The 20,902-nt window shown below is 40.5% G+C and overlaps 1 protein-coding gene across 2 annotated transcripts in view; it reads right to left on the bottom strand.

The window, feature by feature from the left end:
- Positions 1-20,902, bottom strand: part of USP13 (ubiquitin specific peptidase 13) — a 138,621-nt gene that overhangs the window by 6,885 nt on the left and 110,834 nt on the right. For both annotated transcript variants that reach the window (XM_036757748.1, XM_036757747.1), the window contains 4 exons: positions 17,515-17,541; positions 10,011-10,154; positions 9,592-9,758; positions 6,677-6,839 (listed from right to left, as the gene is read on the bottom strand). In XM_036757748.1, coding sequence (XP_036613643.1) covers positions 6,677-6,839; positions 9,592-9,758; positions 10,011-10,154; positions 17,515-17,541 — 501 coding nt within the window. The remainder of the gene's footprint in view (positions 1-6,676; positions 6,840-9,591; positions 9,759-10,010; positions 10,155-17,514; positions 17,542-20,902) is intronic.

The raw sequence follows: 20,902 nt of genomic DNA, 5'->3' as shown, positions 1-20,902 counted from the left end.
TGAATGAGTTTCTCTGTCTCCCACTGTTCGGAATTCGGGCAGTCCTTGACTTACAGCAATTCTATTGAGTTACCTGGGACAGCCCTGCCAATTACACAATTAAAGCCAGATTAATAATTATGGCACTCACAATAAGCAGTACAAGGATTGTGCAGCCCCATAAATCTTCTCTCTGGTATGTTGCAACACACTGGACCCCATCTCCCTGACTCTGAGCTGCAAAAAGCCTCATCTCACCTTGTACAACTCATCTCCTGAGGCCTTGTCAATGCCTGGCCTCTAGCTGTGCCCTCCAAGTCCCAAAGTTCCTCCTCTCCCAGTCTGTACTGCTCCTCTCCTAGGAATCTCTTAAATAAGTAAAATTTAATAAAATTTTATGTGAATTATTATATCTCTGCCTAATAAATTTACATAAAAATTAGATATCTTTATACTAGGCAGGATAAAAATATATGATTCAAAATTGAATAAGTATAGCATTTGAGGTCACTTTTATGAGACATCTATTAGCATTTTGAGAATCAGAGATGCTTCAGCACCATGGCCAGTGTTAAGGACTCATTTAAGAACAACTGCTAGTGGGGCAGCTAGGTGGCACAGTGAGTAGAGCATCGGCCCTGAAGTCTAGAGGACTTGAGTTCAAATCTAGCCTCAGACATGTGACACATGTACTAGCTGTGTGACCTTGGGCAAGTCACTTAACCCCAATTGCCCTGCCCCTCCCCCAAAAAAAGAATAACCGCTAGTTCAACTTGGAGAATCTTTTCAGCTTATGGGCATTTCACTACCACTGTGGCAACAAGAGGGCTAGATTCTACAGCATGCCAGTAGTAGTGTTATTCTTAGGCTCCCAAGCATAGTCTTGGTATGATTGTATAATTGTATATCTCTACCTTTACTGACTTTTCCTACCTCCTCCCCCCATGCTGGGATACTACCAAGTACCAGTCATAAGACCCTATATACCTAAGGGAATAACACACAGACACACAATCTCTCACCCAGCTATTTCTCTTCTAGTCATTTCACTGGCGGAAAGACATAAAGGTACACACATGTCAAAGAATCTTCTTCTTACAGAAGCCCAAATAATGCACTGGTACCTATCCCATAACTCAGAGCCTCACCTGGGTCTTACTCTTGCAAAATAAATTCAGGCTGATGAAAGACATCAAAGCAGGCTAACCTAAGTAAACACATAGACCTGGAACACCTCTTCTTCCTCTTAAATACCCAGTAATTGTGTCCCCTCATCCACCTCTCAACATTCCTGCTCAGCAGAGTGTGACTTGGTCCCACCTGTTGCATCAGGACCAAATCACACCCCACTAAACCCCACTCTAAATGCTGGCCATGATGCTGAAAGAGCTCTCTAATCACAATAGATAAGTGTATCTGCTTCCAAGGCTTGTAACCTTGGTGTTTTCTTTGAGTCTTCCTGGAATTCTCTCATAATTTTGGTTACTGATTGCTTCCACCAACTCACTCTTTCAGGCAATACCAAGCTATGCTTTGCTTCACTCCCTACCCCCTGGCCAACTTCTCACCAGTTGAATCCTCCCCTACACACACACACACACACACACACACACACACACACACACACACACACACAGAGAGAATCATCTCTGCCACTGCTTCTGGAAAGGGTATGTTAATCTAATTCCTTAATGACTCCACTCCATATGGCATCCCTATAAAGTTCTGGACCAAAATTCTCTTATCAAGGCACTGGTCCCCCATTCTCTATCAGAGTGTAAGGTGAAGGGCAACAATTGTTTTTGCTTTTGTATTGTATGTCTTTAGCACAGTGCTTGGCACATGCTAAGGATTTAATAAATGCTCTGCAATGGAGTGGAAATGTAAAGCTGTAGGTGCCCTGCATTTGACCCAGGGTGCTTTCTGGCACAAAGACCATCAGGACTCAAAAGATTAGTGAAGCTTTTTGAAATGCTTAACTCTCAATTCAGTAGAGCACATGAGGCACACAGTAGGACACCAACAACATTTAAATTCTACAAAGCTCTTTGTGTACATTATTTTTCTTGGTCTTTATAACAACTATGGGCAAAGAAAGTATTATTATTCCATTTTATAGATAAGTAAAGTTGAGGTTAAGTGCCTTGCCTGGAGTCACTCAGCTAGGAAGTGATATCACCAGATCCTGAACCCAGATCCTTCTGGATCTAAATCTACTGCTTTTTTGTACCACACCACTTTCCATCTACAGACAGCTATGAGTCTAGCAAGTCACAAAGAAAGGGTATAGGTGTAATCATTGCCATCAATAAGCATTTATTAAGTATTTACTATGTGTTAGGCATTGTGCTAAGCACTGGGGACACAAAGAAAGGCAAAAAAACACAGTCCCTTTCATCAAAGAGTATACAAAGACAATAAGGAAATAGCTATGTACATATAAGGTATATATAGTGCAAATGGAAAATGGTTGCAGAGGGAAGGCACAGGCAGTGGGGAGAACTAGGTGAGACCTCTTGCAGAAGGTGGAATTTGACCTAAGTCAACTATTAAAAACCTGAAGGAGACTTGTTGGTGCCATCTGGCATCCTCAGAAGAAATAAAACACTTTAGTAGCCCACTGGGTACTCTTCTAAGAGCATTCTAGCTGTCTCCCGTCTTCTGTCTGCTTTACAGCAGCTCCATCTTGTGGTTTGAAGAGTTTAAATCCCTTTCAAGAAAATCCAATCTCTAAAGGGAAATCCATTAGAGAAAAAATTGATTAAGCAATGGGCTGATGGGCCATAATGTATGTAATAAATCCAGCAAAATGGATTAGGAAAGTCTTTGACCATTAAGGTTTTCAGCAGGGCAGGAGGACCAATGATTTGCAGTGAGTAACACAAAAGCCCTGAAGTGAACATAGAATTCAGTAGGAATATGCCCCAGCCTTGTCTAAAACTACTGAATCAAAACTGTGTCAATCAGAGAAAAAAGTCAAATTTCATATGAAGATTGAGATTTCCTCTTTGTCATATAGAATGACTCTCTGGGAGGGGAGCAGGAGTCATACAAAAGAAACTGTAGGCAATATTGAAATAGATATAGATAAAAACAATTTAAGACAAATTTCCTGGCTTCTTCCAGCTTTACATCAAAAATTCATGTTGGCTCAAGTAAGATTCTTACATCACAAAGTACCATTATCTTTCCAATCTCCTGAGGTTTATAATCTCAGCATTATCTTCAGCTCTTCCCTCCAGCTGACCACACCCATAGACACTCAGTTGTAAAACCTTGTCATTTCTATGTCTATAACATCTCTCACATAGATAAACTCTTCTCTCTACTCACATGGCTAGCAATTGAATCTAGGCCCTTGCCACCTCCTATTTCCATATTTCAATGACCTTCTAACTGGTCTTCCACCTTCAAGTCTCTGCCCATTCCAGTCCATACTCCACATAGCTGACAAAGAGATATTGCCATGTCAATCCCCTACCCAATAATCCCTAGTGGCTCCCTATTGCCTCTAGGATCAAAGTTAAATTCCTATTGACTTTTTAAAATTATTTTTTATCTTTAGTTTACAACACTCAGTTCCATAAGTTTTTGAGCTCCAAATTTTCTCCCCCTCTCTCTCCTCCCCGCTCCCCGCCCAAGACAGCACATAATCCAATATAGGTTCTACATATACCTTCACATTAAACTTATTTTCACACTAGTCAAGTTGTAAAGAAGAATTATAACCAATGGAATGAACCATGAGAAAGAAGAAACAAAACCAAAAAAGAAAAAAAGGGAGGGGAGAACAAATAGTTTGCTTCAATCTGCATTCAGATTCCATAATTATTTCTCTGGATGTGGATTGCTTTTTCCATCATGAGTCTTTTGGAGCTGTCTTAGAATCTTACATTGCTGAGAAGAGCCAAGTCCATCAAAGTTAGTCATCACAGATACCATGTGTCTGTAGTCATGTATAATGTTCTTCTGATTCCGCTCCCCTCACTCCTCTCTCTGCATGAGATCATGTAAGTCTTTCCAGGTTATTATGAAGTCTGTCTGCTCCTCATTTCTTATGGCACAAAAGTATTCCATTACATTCATATACCGCAGCTTGTTCAGCCATTCCACAATTGATGGGCATCCCCTGTACTTACAATTCTTTGCCACCACAAAAAGCTGCTATAAATATTTTTGTACATACGTGTCCTTTTCACACTTGTATGATCTCTTTGGGATATAGCCCTAGAAGTGGTATTGTTGGGTCAAAGGGTATGCGCATTTTAAAGCCTTTTGGGCATACTTCCAAATTGCTCTCCAGAGTGGTTGGATCGGTTCACAATTCCACCAACAATGCATTAGTGTTCCAATTTTCCCACATCTTCTCCAGCACTTATAATTTTTCTGTTTTGTCATGTTAGCCAATCTGACAGGAGAGATGTGGTACCTAAGAGTTGTTTTGATTCACATTTCTCTAATCAATAGTGATTTAGAGCATTTTTATAGGTCTATAGATATCTTTAACTTCTTCCTCTGAAAACTGCCTGTTCATACCCTTTGACCATTTATCAATTGGTGAATGACTTGTATTCTTATATATTTGACTCATTTCCCTGTATATTTTAGAGATGAGGCCTTTATCAGAGACACTGGTTGTAAAAATTCTTTCCCAATTTTCTGCTTCTCTCCTAATCTTGGTTACATTGACTTTGTTTGTATAAAATTTTTCAATTTAACATAATCAAAATTATCCATTTTGCATTTTGCAATACTCTCTATCTCTTGTTTGGTCATAAATTCTTCCCTTCTCCATAAATCTAACAGATAAACTATTCCTTGCTCTCCCAAATTGCTTACAGTATCAGCCTTTATACCTAAATCATGAACCCATTTTGACTTTATTTTGGTATGTGGTGTAAGATGTCTATGTACAGTGTAAGGTGTCTACACTCAGTTTCTGCCATGCTATTTTCCAGTTTTCCCAGCAGTTTTTGTGAAATAATGAGTTCTTATCCCAGGAACTGGACTCTTTGGGTTTATCAAAGAGTAGATCACTATAGTCACTGACTACTGCATCTTGTGTACCTAACCTACTCCACTGATCCACTCTATTTCTTGGCCTGTACCAAGTAGTTTTGATGATTGCTGCTTTATAATACAATGTAATATCTAGTATGGCTAGGTCACCTTCCCTAGCATTTTTTTCATTAATTCCCTTGAAATTCTGAGCCTTCTTTTCAGATGAATTTTGTTATTATTTTACCTAGCTTTATAAAATAATTTTTGGTAGTTTGATTGGTATAGCACTAAATAAGTAAATTAATTTAGGTTCCTATTTGACTTTTAAAGCTAATGGGCCACAACTTATCTTTCCAAACTCCATATGCATCATTCCCCTTCCTGCAATCTATGATCCAGCCAAACTGGCTTTTTCTTCTGTTTCTCACACATTACACTCCATCTCCTATCTCCACATTTTCCAGTGGAAGGCACTTCCTCCTCAACTCGGCCTCAACTTCTTTCAAGTCGCAGTTCAAACATCACTTTCTACACAAAGCCTTTCCTGTTGTCCCTCCCTAGCTGTACATTACTTTCCATTTATATTATGCATATGGCTATTTTTTCTATACTGATGTCAAAGTATATATTTATCTACACGTCAAAACAGAAAAAGTAACCCAATATATTATACTTTTAAAAAGCCGTTTAGGGCATAAAGAAGGTAAGTGAACTGTCCATTGTCCCAAAGCCAGTATAGTCAGTCTTCCTGAGGCAGCCCCGTTCCTCTGGAGAGGAGCTGAAGTTACAAAGCTTTTCCTGATAAGACTCAATTTGCTTCTTTGTAACATCACCTGTTTGCTCCTGGTTTTGCCTTCTGGATACAAGTAGAACAAGCCTCATGCCTCTTTCACATGACAGCTTCTAAATTATTTGAAGGCAGTTTCAGGTCCCACCCTAACCTAATGAGAAGGAGTGGGGGAGAGAGGAGGGAGAGAGGGAAATAGGGAGGGAGAAGGGAAGGAAGGAAAAAAGAAAGGAGGAAGGGAGGAAAAGAGAGAAGAAAGAAGAAAGGAGGAAGGCAAAAAGGAGGGAAAAGAAGAAGAGAAGAAAGAAAGGAAGGAGGGAGGGAGGAAGGAAGGAAGGAAAGAAGAAGGAAGGGAGGAAGGAGGGAGGGAGGAAGGAAGGAAGGGAAGAAGGAAGGGAGGAAGGAAGGGAGGAAGGGAGGGAGAAAGGAAGGGAAGAAGGAAGGGAGGAAGGAAGGAAGGGAGGAAGGAAGGAAGGAAGGAAGGAGGAATGGAAGGAGAGAGGAAAGGGAAAGAAGGAGGAAAAAAGGAAAGGAAAAGGAAGGAAGAGAGGAAGGAAAGAAAAGAAGGAGAGGAGAAAAAAAGGAAGGGAAGGTCCTTCTCTGAGACCCTTCCAGCTTAGGAGTGTCCTTCCTAATGTCCAGGGTCACATTAGCTTTTTTTGGTTCCCCTTTCAGGCACTTGTCTCCTGTTAAGCAGATCTTCTTCAGAAAAATTGCGCTCTAGCCATACCTCTACAATCTCATACTTAGTAAGTTGATTTCTTGAGCCCAAGCATAAAACTTTATATTTATCCCTTTAAATGTCATCTTATTAGAATCAGTCCAAAGTTCTAGCCTGTCTAGATCTTTTGGGGTCTCGACTGTTATCCAATATGCTAGCTATCCTCTTCCATTTTGTTATCAACTTACTTCCTGATCCATCTCTCACTCTGGGACCATCTGGCTTGGACTCTGAAATAATGTTAGCATTGGCATTGTTCTCCATCTCCATCATGTGGGCAATGAACTCGTTATCCTCTTCCAGTTCAGGGTGGCTGAAGATCCAATCCAGGGCCCGCTCCAAATTGTTGTTCTATCAAAAAATACAGAAATATTACTATAACATCTGCCTCCTTTGAACCTTCAGGCATGACCTTTAAAGACAAGATGACCACAGAGGGTGAAAGGGTTGCACTCATCAGCATTAAGTGCTTTCAAGCAATAAGTTGGATTCTATATATGGAATGCATGTTCAAGAGGCACTCTGTGAGTCTCCTGAGCAAAGCTATAATTAGATTCCTTGCTAAATGAGTCCCAGCACCATGTCAGCATTGAAATGACCACATCATTCTTGGTTCAGCACTGTATATGTTAATACTGACTAACAGATGGCTGAATGCCCAATAGGACAACAGCATTAACCTAAATTCATCCCTTTGTAAAATCAGACCAACAATCACATGCAATGCACCTTGAAAATCCCCATGAAGCTTTGAACTGAAACAGATGGTAAGTCCCATCTAAGCATTTTAAGAGCCTCCTCTGGGTTCTAGAAGGAAGGGAGAGAAGCTGGAGACAGGTATCTCTGCCTCCATCATTCATCATTCACCCTTGGGTAACTAAGCAGATTGCTTCTTATTGAAGTGATGACTTTACCTCCTTTCAATTTCCCATACCATACATTTATCACCACCCAGGAAATTCCATGATCAAAAGCTCTAATGGGGACCAAGAAAGCAATCAGCATAGCCTTTATTAAACACCTACTATGTAGCAAGAACTGGGCACATAAAGACAAAAATTAAATAGTCCTTGCCCTCAAGGAGCTTACCTTTTATCAGGGGTAACAACATGTACATCTCTAGATACATACAAAATAAATACAAGGTGATTGAGCAGGGTGAGAAGAGGAGAGGTCACAAGCAACTGGGAAAGATCACGGAAGGCTTCATGTAGAAGGGGAACTTCAGCTGAGCCTTGAAGGAACTTTAAGAGATATAGGTGAGGAGGGAGACAATTCCAGGCATGGGAGATAGTAAAAAGGCTCAGATGCAGGAAATGAGGGGGAGGAGGTCATAAATTCAAAAGAGCAAGAAAGTCTATTTAACAAGAATGTAGAATGCATGATGGTAAATACTGTAAATTAAGGCTAAAAAGGTATGTTTCATTCCAGACTGTGAAGAGTTCTAAATGCCAAACAGATTAGTTTATATTTGTTCCTAGATGTAAAGAGAACTACTGGAGGAGGGAAGGAAACAAGCATTGTATTAAATGCCTACTATGTGCAAATATCCTTTCATTTGATCCTCACCACAACCCTGGGAAATAACTAGTGTTGTTATCCCTATTTTACAGTTGAAGAAACTGAGGGAGACAGTGGTTAGGTGAATTGTCCAGGATCACATAGCTATTAAGTGTCTGAGGAGGGATTTGAGTTCAGGTCTTCTTGAATCCAGGAATAATAATAGTACTACCACTACAACTAGTACTACTACTACTACAACTACTACTATCACTACTACAATAACCACTACCACATCTACTAGTACTACCACTACTACAACTACTACTACAATAACTAGTACTACCACTACTACTACTACTACAATGACTGCTACTATAACTCTTCCTCCTCTTTCTCTTCTTCCTCCTCCTACTCCTGCTACTAAGGAAGGAGACAGTGAACTTCAACTGCTAAGATCCACCCTGAACTTGGCAGCAGAGCTGGGCAACGAGTTGGACAAGCCAAGGATCATAGGATCACAGTTTATATATAGAAGATATATGCCAAAAAGTATACTGTATTGCGGCAGAGAGTCACCAAGCATCATAGAACTTCAGGGCTAGAGGACCTTGGCAGCCACATGGTCAAATCCATACCCGCAAAGGAATCCCTGCTCTAACAAACTCAATAAGTGGTCATCCTGCCTCTACATGAAGACCTCCAGTAAGCAGAGGTCTACATCCTGAGGTAGCCCATACTACTGCTGGACAGTTCCAATTGCTAAAAAGATTTTCCTCATCACAAAGCTCAAATTTGCCTCTGTGACATTCCATCCATTACTCTTGATTCTGGCTTGGAATCACACAGGACCCCTCCAAGTCCTTCTAGGCATTTAATCTAGTCTGTGCCCTCTTTCATGGAACACTCCTTAAAATGCTTGAAGATAGGAATGTGGAATTCCTAGAAACCCAAAAGTAAGTCCTAGTTCCTTAGACAGATCTCCTTTGCACCTGTTGCCATAAGGAATAAAGACCAGAATCGTAACTGAAGTGGATAAAATTCTTCTCACATAGTTTCTTAATATGCAGCTACTGGGAAACCATGGGAAAGAGAATTTTTATTCCATTCCCTTAACAATCCAGAGATCAATAAGTGTTTGTTTAGTGGAAGATGAATCTACAATGTGAGATGTTCCAAATTCAATATTTATTTAAATTGTGTTATCAGAAATGAGCACTCACTCTCTCCAGTATCACACAAGAGAAAGGCGAATGGAAGTTCCTTGAGGACAGAGACTTTTTTATTTTGTCTTTGTATCTTTCATGTCAAGTACAGTGCTTTGCAGATAGGAGATGCCTAATAAATGTTAACTGACTTGGAGAGGATTTGGATTCCTTCCACCTCTCTGGTTCCATTCTCCACATTTCTAACATTAATAGCCTCATTAGTATTAGATTTCCCTCTGCAATTTCCTAAACTGAAGACCACAGAAAAGAAGTAAAGGAGTTCCAACAGGAAACTTGGAATTATTGAATATTATTCTTAGGTTCCTTAAAATTCTCAAATGCTGCCAAAAGACCAACAAGTCACTCTAAAGGAAGAGAACCATGCAACTACTCACCGTGGCCCTTAATGCCTGAATGGCCTGGTTCCTCTGGAAGCCCATGGAGGTGATGATGGCTACAATTTCTTCTGGAGGCTGGTTATCCAATCCAATAGCACCAAAAGCAGTGGCCCCCATAGTAGCACTTCCTCCAAAACCAGGCAGGGATAGCGGTTCGGCAAAATCTATGGTAGGGGGTACCATAAGGAATCAAAGGTAAAACACAGAACATATTGTTCTCTTTGACTACCTAGGCTAAGCTCACCTGTATCAAACCACAATGGAATTCTTGGATGAACCCTAACAGAATCTAGAGAAAGGAAGTGGCATCAACCATTGGAAAGCCACTCCTGCTCTGAGAAAATGACTCTATATTTGCAATAGACTTCACAATAATGGGTTTCAGTGTTATTATTCATGATTTTAAAATTACCTACCGGGCTCTTCCATATGGCCAATGATCCAGTTGAAGGCCACCTCAGGTCCCATGTTTCCAGTATAGTACACAGCTTTCCGACATGCCTCCAGAGGGAAACCCATCTCTGCCAGCTGCATCACAGAGGACTCATCAATGTCTGGTGCTGCCAAAAAAAAAAAAAAAACACATGCTATTCCAGCATGAAGAGTGAATTTTTCCCTTTTCTCACTCCCCTTTGCATCTCTTCTTTACCTCATCACCTGCTACTCCCTAACTACCTACCACCCAAAGGCAATTTTTAAAATCTGGCCACTCGAAGGCACAGCCAAGATGGTGGTTGGAAAGCAGGGACTCGCTTAAGCTCTCCCCAAGGTCCCTCCAAACACCTGTAAAAATGGATCTGAATGAATTCTAGAGCTACAGAACCCACAAAATAGCAGAGGGAAGCAGGTCTCCACCCCAGGACAGCCTGGATAGTCACTGGGAAGGGTCTAGCGCACAGTGCTGGGAGCGGAGCAGATCGCAGCCCAGTGTGGGCCACACCAGGACAGACCAGGCGCTGAAGAGATCAGGCAGAGCTGGCCTGGGGGCCATGAATCACTGACCTGTAGCAGTTACTACACTTCTCAACCCATAAACACCAAAGACAATGGAGCAGGTTAGTGGGAAAACTGCTGAATTGGGGAGAGAGAATTGCAGGTCCAGCCCCAGCCCCAGGGGCAGTGGAGGTGAAGCAGCAGCAGTAATAGAAAGCTCCTGTGGCTGCTTCCAGAGCTCCAGCTGTGGTTGCTTCCAGTCCCAGGCTCACCCAGTGGGAGGAATCAAGCAGCAGATCAGAGCAGGAGTGGAGGGAGCACTTTGCCCTGCTTGGATCTGGGTCATGGTCCTGGTTGGCAGTTCTTAGGGGAGGAGGAGCACTGCTGTGATAGAGCCTGGGGTGACATTGGAGTAGAAGTAGCTCTGAAAAACAGCAGTGCAGCCCCTAAAACTTGGGACAAAAGACTCTCTACTCTACAAGCAGTTATACCCTGGCAAAAAGCTCAAGAATCAAGTAGTTGGCTGGGAACATGAAGAGGCAGCAAAAAAAAGGATGCAGACTATTTAATCTTTTTTGGTGACAAAGAAGATCAAAACATACAGCCAGAAGAAGTCCACAAAGTCAAAGAGCCTACATCAAAAGCCTCCAAGAAAAATATTAATTGGTCTCAGGCCATAGAAGAGCTCAAAAACATTTGGAAAAGCAAATAAGAGAAGTAGAAGAAAAATTGGGAAGAGAAATGACACTGATGCAAGAAAATCATGAAAAACAAGTCAATGACTTGCTAAAGGAGACCCCAAAAAATACTGAAGGAAATAACACCTTAAAAAATAGATTGACCCAAATGGCAAAAGAGCTCCAAAACGTCAATGAGGAGAAGAATGCCTTGAAAGGCAGAATTAGCCAAATGGAAAAGGAGGTCCAAAATACCACTGAAGAAAATATCACCTTAAAAATTAAATTGGAGCAAGTGGAAGCTAGTGACTTGATGAGAAATCAAGATATTATAAAACAGAACCAAAGGAATGAAAAATGGAAGACAATGTGAAATATTTCATTGTAAAAACCACTGACCTGGAAAACAGATCCAGGAGAGATAATTTAAAAATTATTGGACTACCTGAAAGCCATGATCAAAAAAGAGCCTAGACATCATCTTTCAAGAAATTATCAAGGAAAACTGCCCTGATATTCTAGAACCAGAGGGTAAAATAGAAATTGAAAGAATCCACCGATTGATTCTTGAAAAAGATCCCAAAAAGAAAACTCCTAGGAATATTGTCACCAAATTTCAGAGTTCCCAGATCAAAGAGAAAATACTGCAAGCAGCCAGAAAGAAACAATTTGAGTATTGTGGAAACACAATCAGGATAATACAAGATCTAGCAGCTTCTACATTAAGGGATTGAAGGGCTTGGAATATGATATTCTGGAGGTCAAAGGAGCTAGGATTGAAACCAAGAATCATCTACCCAGCAAAACTGAATATAATACTCCAAGGTAAAACATGGACTTTCAATAAAAGAGGACTTTCAAGTTTTCTCAATGAAAAGACCAGAGCTGAATAGAAAATTTGACTTTCAAATACAAGAATCAAGAGAAGCATGAAAAGGTAAACAGGAAAGAGAAATCATAAGGGACTTACTAAAGTTGAACTGTTTTGTTTACATTCCTACATGGAAAGATGATGTTTGTAATTCATGAGTCCTTTCTCAGTATTAGGGTAGTTGAAGGGAATATACATATATATAGACAGAGGGCACAGGGTGAGTTGAATGTGAAGGGATGATATCTAAAAAATTAAATTAAGGAATGAGAGAGGAATATATTGAGAGAGGGAGAAAGAGAGAGAATCGGGTAAATTATCTCACATAAAAGTGGCAAGGAAAAGCAGTTCTGTTGGAAGAGAAGAGGGGGCAGGTGAGGGGGAATGAGTGAATCTTGCTCTCATCGGATTTGATTTGAAGAGGGAATAACATACACACTCAATTCGGTATCTTACCCCACAGGAAAGTAGGGGGAAAGGGATAAGAAAGGGGGAGATGATAGAAGGGAGGGCAGATTGGGATAGGAGGTAATCAAAAGCAAACACTTTTGAAAAGGGACAGGGTCAAAGGAGAAAATCGAATAAAGGGGGACAGGATAGGATGGAGGGAAATATAGTCTTTTACAACATGATTATTGTGGAAGTGTTTTGCATAATGATACATGTATGGCCTATGTTGAATTGCTTGCCTTCTTAGGGAGGGTGGGTGGGGAGGGAAGAAGGGAAAGAATTTGGAACTCTAAGTTCTAAAACTGGATGCTCAAAAAAACTTGTTTTGCATGCAACTGGGAAATAAGGTATAAAGGCAATGGGGTATAGAAATCTATTTTGCCCTACAAGGAAGTAAGGGGAAAGGGGGTGGGGGGGAGTGGCGCGAGAGAAGGGAGGGCTGACTGGGGAATAGAGCAATCAGAATATATGCCATCTTGGAGTGGGGGGGAGAATAGAAATGGGGAGAAAATTTGTAACTCAAAATCTTATGGAAATCAATGTTGAAAACTATTAAATAATAAAATATGAAAATTTAAAAAAATCTGGCCACTTATTAGAACTATTTGGACCTCATCTATACCTCTGGTATGAAATGGGGAACTGTGGAGATTCTTTGAATAACAACAAAAATTGCTCATATTTATAGAGCACTTTACATTAGTCAGTCAACATGATTTTATTAAACACTTAGCTATATTCCAGGCATCATATGAGGCAATAGGAATACAAATACAAAAAAAATGAAATAATCCCTAATCTTAGGGAGTTCATATCATTATGATCATTAGATCCCTCACAACAACCATATGAGATAGGTGCTCTCCTTATACACTTATAGTTAAAGAAACTGAAGCTCAGGGGCAGCTAAGTGGTGCGGTGAGTAGAGCGCCGGCCCTGGAGTCAGGAAGACCTGAATTCAAATCCAGTCTCAGACTCTTGACACACTTACTAGCTGTGTGACTTGGGCAAGTCACTTAACCCCAACTGCCTTCCCTTCTCCCCTCCAAAAAAACAAACAAAGAAACTGAAGCTTAGAGATGTTACATCATTTTTCCAGAGTCACACACAGCTAATAAGTATGTGAGACCAGACTCCAACTTGAGTGGTCTTCCTGACTCCAAGACTTACATTCTTTCCACCGCAAACCCTGCTCTTGAACAAAAAATAACAACCCTTTCCAAACAAGGAAACATTAAGAGCCTTTGCACCCTGGTCTGTAAAATGGAACTGTTGGCAGCGTCTGTTTGAAAATGAAGTTTTTCATCTTCACCATGTGATCCCAAGGCAATGCGGTTAGTAGATAAAGAGATGACCTTAGAGTCATGACAGCCTGAGTTTGAGTCCTTCCCCTGACAAGGACTGGGCTGTGTGACTCTGGGCAAGCCACTTAACCTCTCAATATTTGAGGCATCTCTCTGATACAATGCAGAGAAGGCACCCATCTGCATTGATAGTGATGAAATCACTGGTCCGGCTCAGAAAACATCTATAAAGCTTCTTCCATTTTGACAAAGAAGGCAAGGGCGGATTTAGAACTGGAAGATACCTCAGTGGCCTTCTAGTCCCATTCTGTTCACTTCAGAGGTGAGGAAACTGAGGCTGAGAAAGGTTGAGTGATTTGCCCACAGTCACACAATGAGTGTCAAAAGTATGACTTGGACTCAGATCATCCTGACTTGAGGATCAACCTATTATTCATTATGTCACACTGTCTTTGTAGCAAAATATAAGATCAAAATACTCCCAGGTCTGGGCAGCTAGGTGGTTCAGTGAATAGAGCACTGAGCCTGGAGTCAGAAATACCTGAGTTCAAACCCAGCCTCAGATACTTGCTAGCTGTATTACCCTGGGCAAGCCACTTAACCTCTATTTGCCTTAATCCACTGGAAAAGGACATGGCAAACCAATCTTGGCCAAGAAAATCCCATGGGCAGCATTGGCGTGCTATGGTCCATGGGGTCACAAGGAGTCAGACACAACTGAACAACAAAAACTTCCAGGTAAAATGTTTCTCTGAGCATTTTAAATTCTGAAATCTCAAACCAGGGAGGGAGAAGAGAAGAAAGGAGCTGAAATAAACAGTGCAATGATTTGGTCCTGCATGGCCAATTTCTTATGTAGTCCATATGTTCAACTGATGGCAGTGGTAAACACCCAGACCTTTAAATCAGCAATGAAAATAGTTCATACAATTATACGCCACAGGGTGGCTTTGTAGGGAGAGGAAAAAACAGTCCTTAGTACTATGTGAATAACAGCTCCTCTTCCTAATTAACCATAAATGCTTTGACTAATTAAAGCATTTCTTTTTTAGAATACCCAAGAGCATTAGCTCATCTAAGGTACCAAAAAATAGAATGCATTAACAAATATTAAAAATGGAATCAATATATTTCAAAAAACTAGTGAATTGGGCAAAAATATAGACATTGCAGGGCTTTGTGAAGAGAGAGCTGGTCTCAAAGCCAGGAAGTTTTGGGTTCAAGTGCCACCTCTGATACCTATTGACTATGTAACCCCAGGCACTTAACCTCTAGGAAACTCTAAGCCTAGAAGTCATGGAGAAAGTGTAGACCTGCACTGGTTTTAGTTCCTCACAAGGAAAACCGTACCCCAATGAACTCACAAGCTCAGCCCCTATCCCAATCCTTAATAAATCAGGCATCAGATCCCAGAATCTAAGTTGCCCCTTACTGATGAGTTGAGCTGCTCAGAGAACACATGAGGCCCTCCATGGCCAGGAACCCCAGGAGTGTTTAACCTACTTATGCGCATGCTATTAAAGGAAATTGGCCTGCTCGTGGAGGGTGAGGGAAGAAAGGGGTTTAGAATTGATAGAAACCTTTCATTTAGAAATCACACAACATTTTATGTGAGTAGACAACCAGTATGACTTCCGCAATTTTGCAGGCTTCACGCCAGGGGCAGAGAAAGCAACAAATGTATAGCAGTCAGAATGACCAGGGGGAAGGGAGCGGAAATGGGAAAATAAGTTATAACAAGTTGTGGGGAGAGGGACCCAGAATTTTTGTTGTGCCAAAGAGACTGACTCAGCAGAAACTCTCTTTCTCAGATCTATGGAATATGCTGATTTTTCCCTCAACAAAGAAGGGATTTTGTAACTGGAGACATGCCTTGTTCAACAGTAATTAGATTTAACCCCAAAACGGTTTGCTGTCCCATGGACAGAAGGGCAACCATTCTATCAAGTACTAGACTCTGTTCTCCAATATTAAACTACCAACTATATGAGGGCAGGGCCTATATGTCATCAAAACTCTGTACCTCACCCTGCACAGTGCTCTATATATACAGTCAGTGTTTAATGAATGTTCGTGGATTTTTAAAAATTTTGTTATTGAATAGAATAGGTGGGGCCCATGTGGAGAATTTATGGGTAAACCATGGATAAGTTAGACAGGATGAGTATTTGAATGTAAACTTCTTCAGAGCAGGGACTGTCTTTGTTCTTTCTTTCTATCTCCAGGGTTTAGCAGTGCCTGGCCCATAGTAGACATTTAATAAATGCTATACCATTGGAAGGAGTAACCAGGGGTGTGCTAGTAAACGTTCAACAATCGGCTCTCAAAAGAAGTGCATGGGATACCATTTTGTGTTCAATCTGTATTTTCTCCAGCACTTTCTTATGTCTGCTCCAGCCAACCAAGAAAACCATAAATCAAGCCCTGGATCTGTAGCATTTGTTGATTTCTGAAATGTAAATGTTCATAGAAATTGGTCCTTAGAAACCCGTATGAACTGGCTCCAGCATACCCCAGGGTGAGTAACCATATTGATGAAACAATAGAGCCAGGGGTCTTGTAAAGGTGAAACTAAAATAGTTTCTATATTGTTCAGAGCTGTATCAGGTGTTCAATTCAATAAGAACTTTTAAGTACCTGCTATGTGCCAGGTCCTGATCTGGGCAGGGAGATATAAAGATAAAATATGAAATAATCTTGCCTTCAAGGAGCTTACCGTATTTCCCCATGTATAAGACACACCCTTTCTCGAAAAATTTGGGGTCTAAAAACTGGGTGCGTCTTACCTAGTGGTTGTAGATTTTTTCACTTGCATTTCCCACTTTCTCATGCTTGTTTTTGCACTCATTGTTATAGATTTTTTTACTTGCATTTCCATCTTTTTCGTGCTTCTTGTCTTTGCACTTATTGTTTCACATTTGTTACCGGTATGTTAGGTTACATTTTGCCACGTTCTGCCCAGAAATGGCTCAGAAAAGATTTTTGTACAGTGCTGAATTCAAGCTAAAAGTGATCCAGTTAGCAAAAGTGAACGGAAATTGTGCTGCTGAACATAAGTTCGGTCCTCCTCCAACTGAGAAAACAATCCGAGACTGGCTACGGGAAGAAGAAACCCTACTGAAAACGCCACGGCAGAAGGCCATGAGAGGCAAGTCGGCAAAATGGCCTGAGTTAGAGAGGGAATTGCAGATATGGATTGAAGAGCAAAGGGCGATTGGAATTCCTGTGTCCACAAAGATGGTTCAGCACAAGGCAAGAAGAATTCCTGATGAAAAAGAAGTTACTGATTTCAAAGGAGGACACAATGGGTGCTTCAGGTTCATGAAACGGAATGGACTAAGCATGCGTACACACACCAGACTTGCCCAAAAGATGCCTGAACGCTATGAGCAAATGAATAAAACTAGAGTTCAATAACTTTATGTAATATATTTTTTTCAAATTTCAGGTCCCAAAATTAAGCTGTGTCTTATACATGAGGAAATACATATATTCTAGTACAACACTTCTGATTGGCAGTTTGCACCTACCCCAACATACAATTGAGGCAGCAATACAAAACTCCTTGAAAGAGAAAAGCTACATATTCATGAGTACCAAGACATTCCACTAACAACTAATTCAAAGAAATAAGGCTCAAGAGCCAAGATATCTAATCCCTATAGAGCGGAAATGAGATACTTACGTTCCATATAATGGTTCATCAATCGATCTGAAATTTAAGAGGGGAGGGGAGGTGAAAATGAGACCAAATCACACCATCATGCATAAGTGTAAGGACGAAAAGGTCAATAACAAAACGTTCTTTATTAAAATGCCCAGGCCCTAAAGCTTCCACACAGTTCTCCACAATTCTATACAAACAACAATACAATCCTCATGGTAATACGTGGTAATACATAAAGGCATTATGGTAATGAGTGAGAATAATTAGTTTAGGGCACTTAGAACAGATCAAACACGGTGTTCAGAGGAACAAGCTAATGAACTCAACAATTTCTCTCTTTTAAGTGTTTCTAAGTACTCTGCATAATTATGAACCAAGGTTTCTGCTGTAAGCACCGGAGAGATAGTCATCAGGGACACGAATAGCTAACCCACCTTATATATCTCCAAAGCCTGTATTGATTTCTTCCTTCTCTAATTCCTGTGATGATTGTGGTTGCCACATAATCAGAACCAATTGTATCCTGCCCTACTTTTTACTTCATTTGAGCTAAACAATTTAACTTCCTTAAAATCAAGATATTTTAAGTATGCTAGATTTGGAATTCACATTCTGGACCTGCCATTTAATACCTATATGACCTTAAGCAGGTCTTTTCCTCTATACAGATCTCAGTTTCCCTCTCTGTAATGTTGGAGTGGACAGCTTCTGAGTTCCTTTCCCGTGTTTTATCTACAATTCTATAATCTTATCTCTACCCCTCTTTGGGCCTCATTTTCCTCATCTGCAAAATGAAAGGATGGGAGGGGACAGACTAGATGGCCTCTGATCTAGATTGCTGTATTACAAATTGAAACATGATTGTCAGCAGAAATATTCTGTGAAGGATCTTGAAGAGGTGATGAAGTAGCTAGAGCACCAGGCCTGGAGACAGGAAAACTCATCTTCCTGAGTTCAGATCTGACCTCACACCCTACCTGGGCACGTAACTTAACCCTGTTTGCCTCAGTTTCCTCATCTGTAAAATGAGCTGGAGAAAGAAATGGCAAACCACTCCAGTATCTCTGCCAAGAAAACCCTAATGGGGTCACAGTCAGATGTGCCTGAAAATGACTAAATAACAAATGTGCATAAAGTTGTAGAATTTGTCTTGATTTTGTGTATATTTGTAAATATAAACTACCTTCTTTTTGCATTTCACACTTGGAGTTGTTAGGAGATAGAGAGAGTCTGAACGTGTTAACAACATTTGAAGAACCATACAACTAAATCTTTGTTGCATAAAGAATGTTTTAAAAAAAATCTAGGATCCTTGTTTTCAATGTGTTACTGCCCAATCATGGACAACCATATATCTCTCATTTACCTTTTGAGTGATTTTCAACCTAAATTCTGCAGAGACTGCAGTGTTCCATCACTCACAGCTATAAAATTGCATGAGAATATTGAAGTTTCAAAAATAGGCCTCTAAGAAATCTAACAGCCATATGATAAAATGCTTTATATCACTAATAATTAGAAAATTGTAAAATGAAAGTAACTCTGAGGCTCTACCTCACCCCCATTAGATTGGGAAAAAAAGTGTTGTGAGACTTGCAGAGAAATAGGCATACTGATACATGGCTGGTGGAGCTGTTGCATCAGTCCATCAAATCTGGAAAGCCATTTGGAACTGTGACCAAAAGAGTACTAAACTGCGTATGTCCTTTAACCCATTGATACCACTACTAGGCTGATAACAAAAAGACATCAAAGGGAAAGGAAAATGACTTATACGTAGAAAAATATATGTAACAATTCGTTTTTGTGATGTCAAGGAACTGGAAACTAAGGAGATTCCATCAATTGGGCAATAGCTGAGCAAATTCTGGTATACAAAGGTAATAAAACATCACTGTATTATAAGAAATGATGAGAGGGATGGTTCAGGAAAACCTAGGAAGAGTTGTAGGAACCAATGCAGAGTGATGTGAAAAGAAATAGGAAAATAATTTATACAAGAGCAAAAGCAATATAAAGGCAAACAATTTTGAAAGATTTAAGAATTCTGATCAATGTGCTAAGCAACCACCGTTCCAAAGGACCAATGATGGAGAATGCTACCCCCCCTCCTGACAGAGGTACTGAACTCAAGATGCAGAATGCAACATACATTTTTGGATGTGGCCAAAGCAGGAAATTATTTTGCTTAACTATGCATATTTATTACAAAAGTTTTCTTTTTCTTTTCTTTTTTCTAGTGGCAGGCAGGGAGGTGATAGGGGAGAAAATACATGCTTGTTAATTGAAAAAATTGTTTTCAAATAAATACAAGACAGGTTTTGTGCTAGGGATAAATCTGAGGTCATTAAAAATCTTCACGGCTTTTCAAAAGCAATCCAACCCACTTTCCTCCTGCTGCTGAATTCTGGGCCCAGATCATTGTTTATTTGCAGAGTATGTCCAAAATATGTTATACATGCATGTATATATGTCTGCATGTGTGTATGTATATATACATATATGTGCATGCACATACACAAGCACACTTACACTCTTTGATGGCTGAGTTCTATAAGTTATCCATATCATGGTTGGGATAATAGTCATTCTTTGATTCACTTCCACAAACAATTCAATAAATATTTACTAAGTGCCTACCATGTATCAGGCACTGTGCTAAGTGTCTGATATTTCTTCTATATGGATAGTTAGTCCGAAGGGCATCATCAAAGAAACGTATGACCCAAAAATAATATGGGCAAGTCACACAGCAAGAACAGATAGCTGATGGACAGTTCCCAAGGCTCTAACAATATTCTCACCATATTGATAAAATATGAATAAAGTGCCCAGTACACTGGGTGGACCTCCACAGCAAACTTCATGAATGACAGTTACAAAGAACAATCATGCATGCATGGGCTGCGATCTGCATCACTGAAGGTAATACCCGCATCAATGAAATCACGGGTCCATTGGAGTAGGTCAGGTCACAATGCTGCTACACAGAATACCACCTTGTTTGCTAATTATTCTATATGGACCTTCATCTTATCTTCTTAGCTAGATTGCAAACTCCTGGAAGACAGGTTCCATGTCTTATGTTAAGGTGGCCAAATGGATTTAACAGATGAGGAAACTGAGGCTAGACTGGTAAAGTGACTTGCCCAAGGTCCCATTATGTGGCAGAGCTGGGATTTGAACCCAGGTCCTCTGACTCTGAATCTAGGGCTCTTTCTACTGTCCCACATTGCCTCCTACTTCAAGTTACAAGTTCTGTCGCCCCCCTTCCTCAGAATGGCACCAGCTCCTCTACATCTCCACATACATGCTCCTTAGACTGAGTGGGGAACCTGGGGCCTTGAGGCCACATGTGGCCCTCTAGGTCCTCAAGAGTGTGGCCTTGAGGTCGCAGGTTCCCCAC

This window comes from Trichosurus vulpecula, chromosome 4, assembly GCF_011100635.1.
Source record: "Trichosurus vulpecula isolate mTriVul1 chromosome 4, mTriVul1.pri, whole genome shotgun sequence".
NCBI classification, from domain to species: Eukaryota; Metazoa; Chordata; class Mammalia; order Diprotodontia; family Phalangeridae; genus Trichosurus; species Trichosurus vulpecula.
This window is presented reverse-complemented; position numbering and strand designations above follow the sequence as displayed.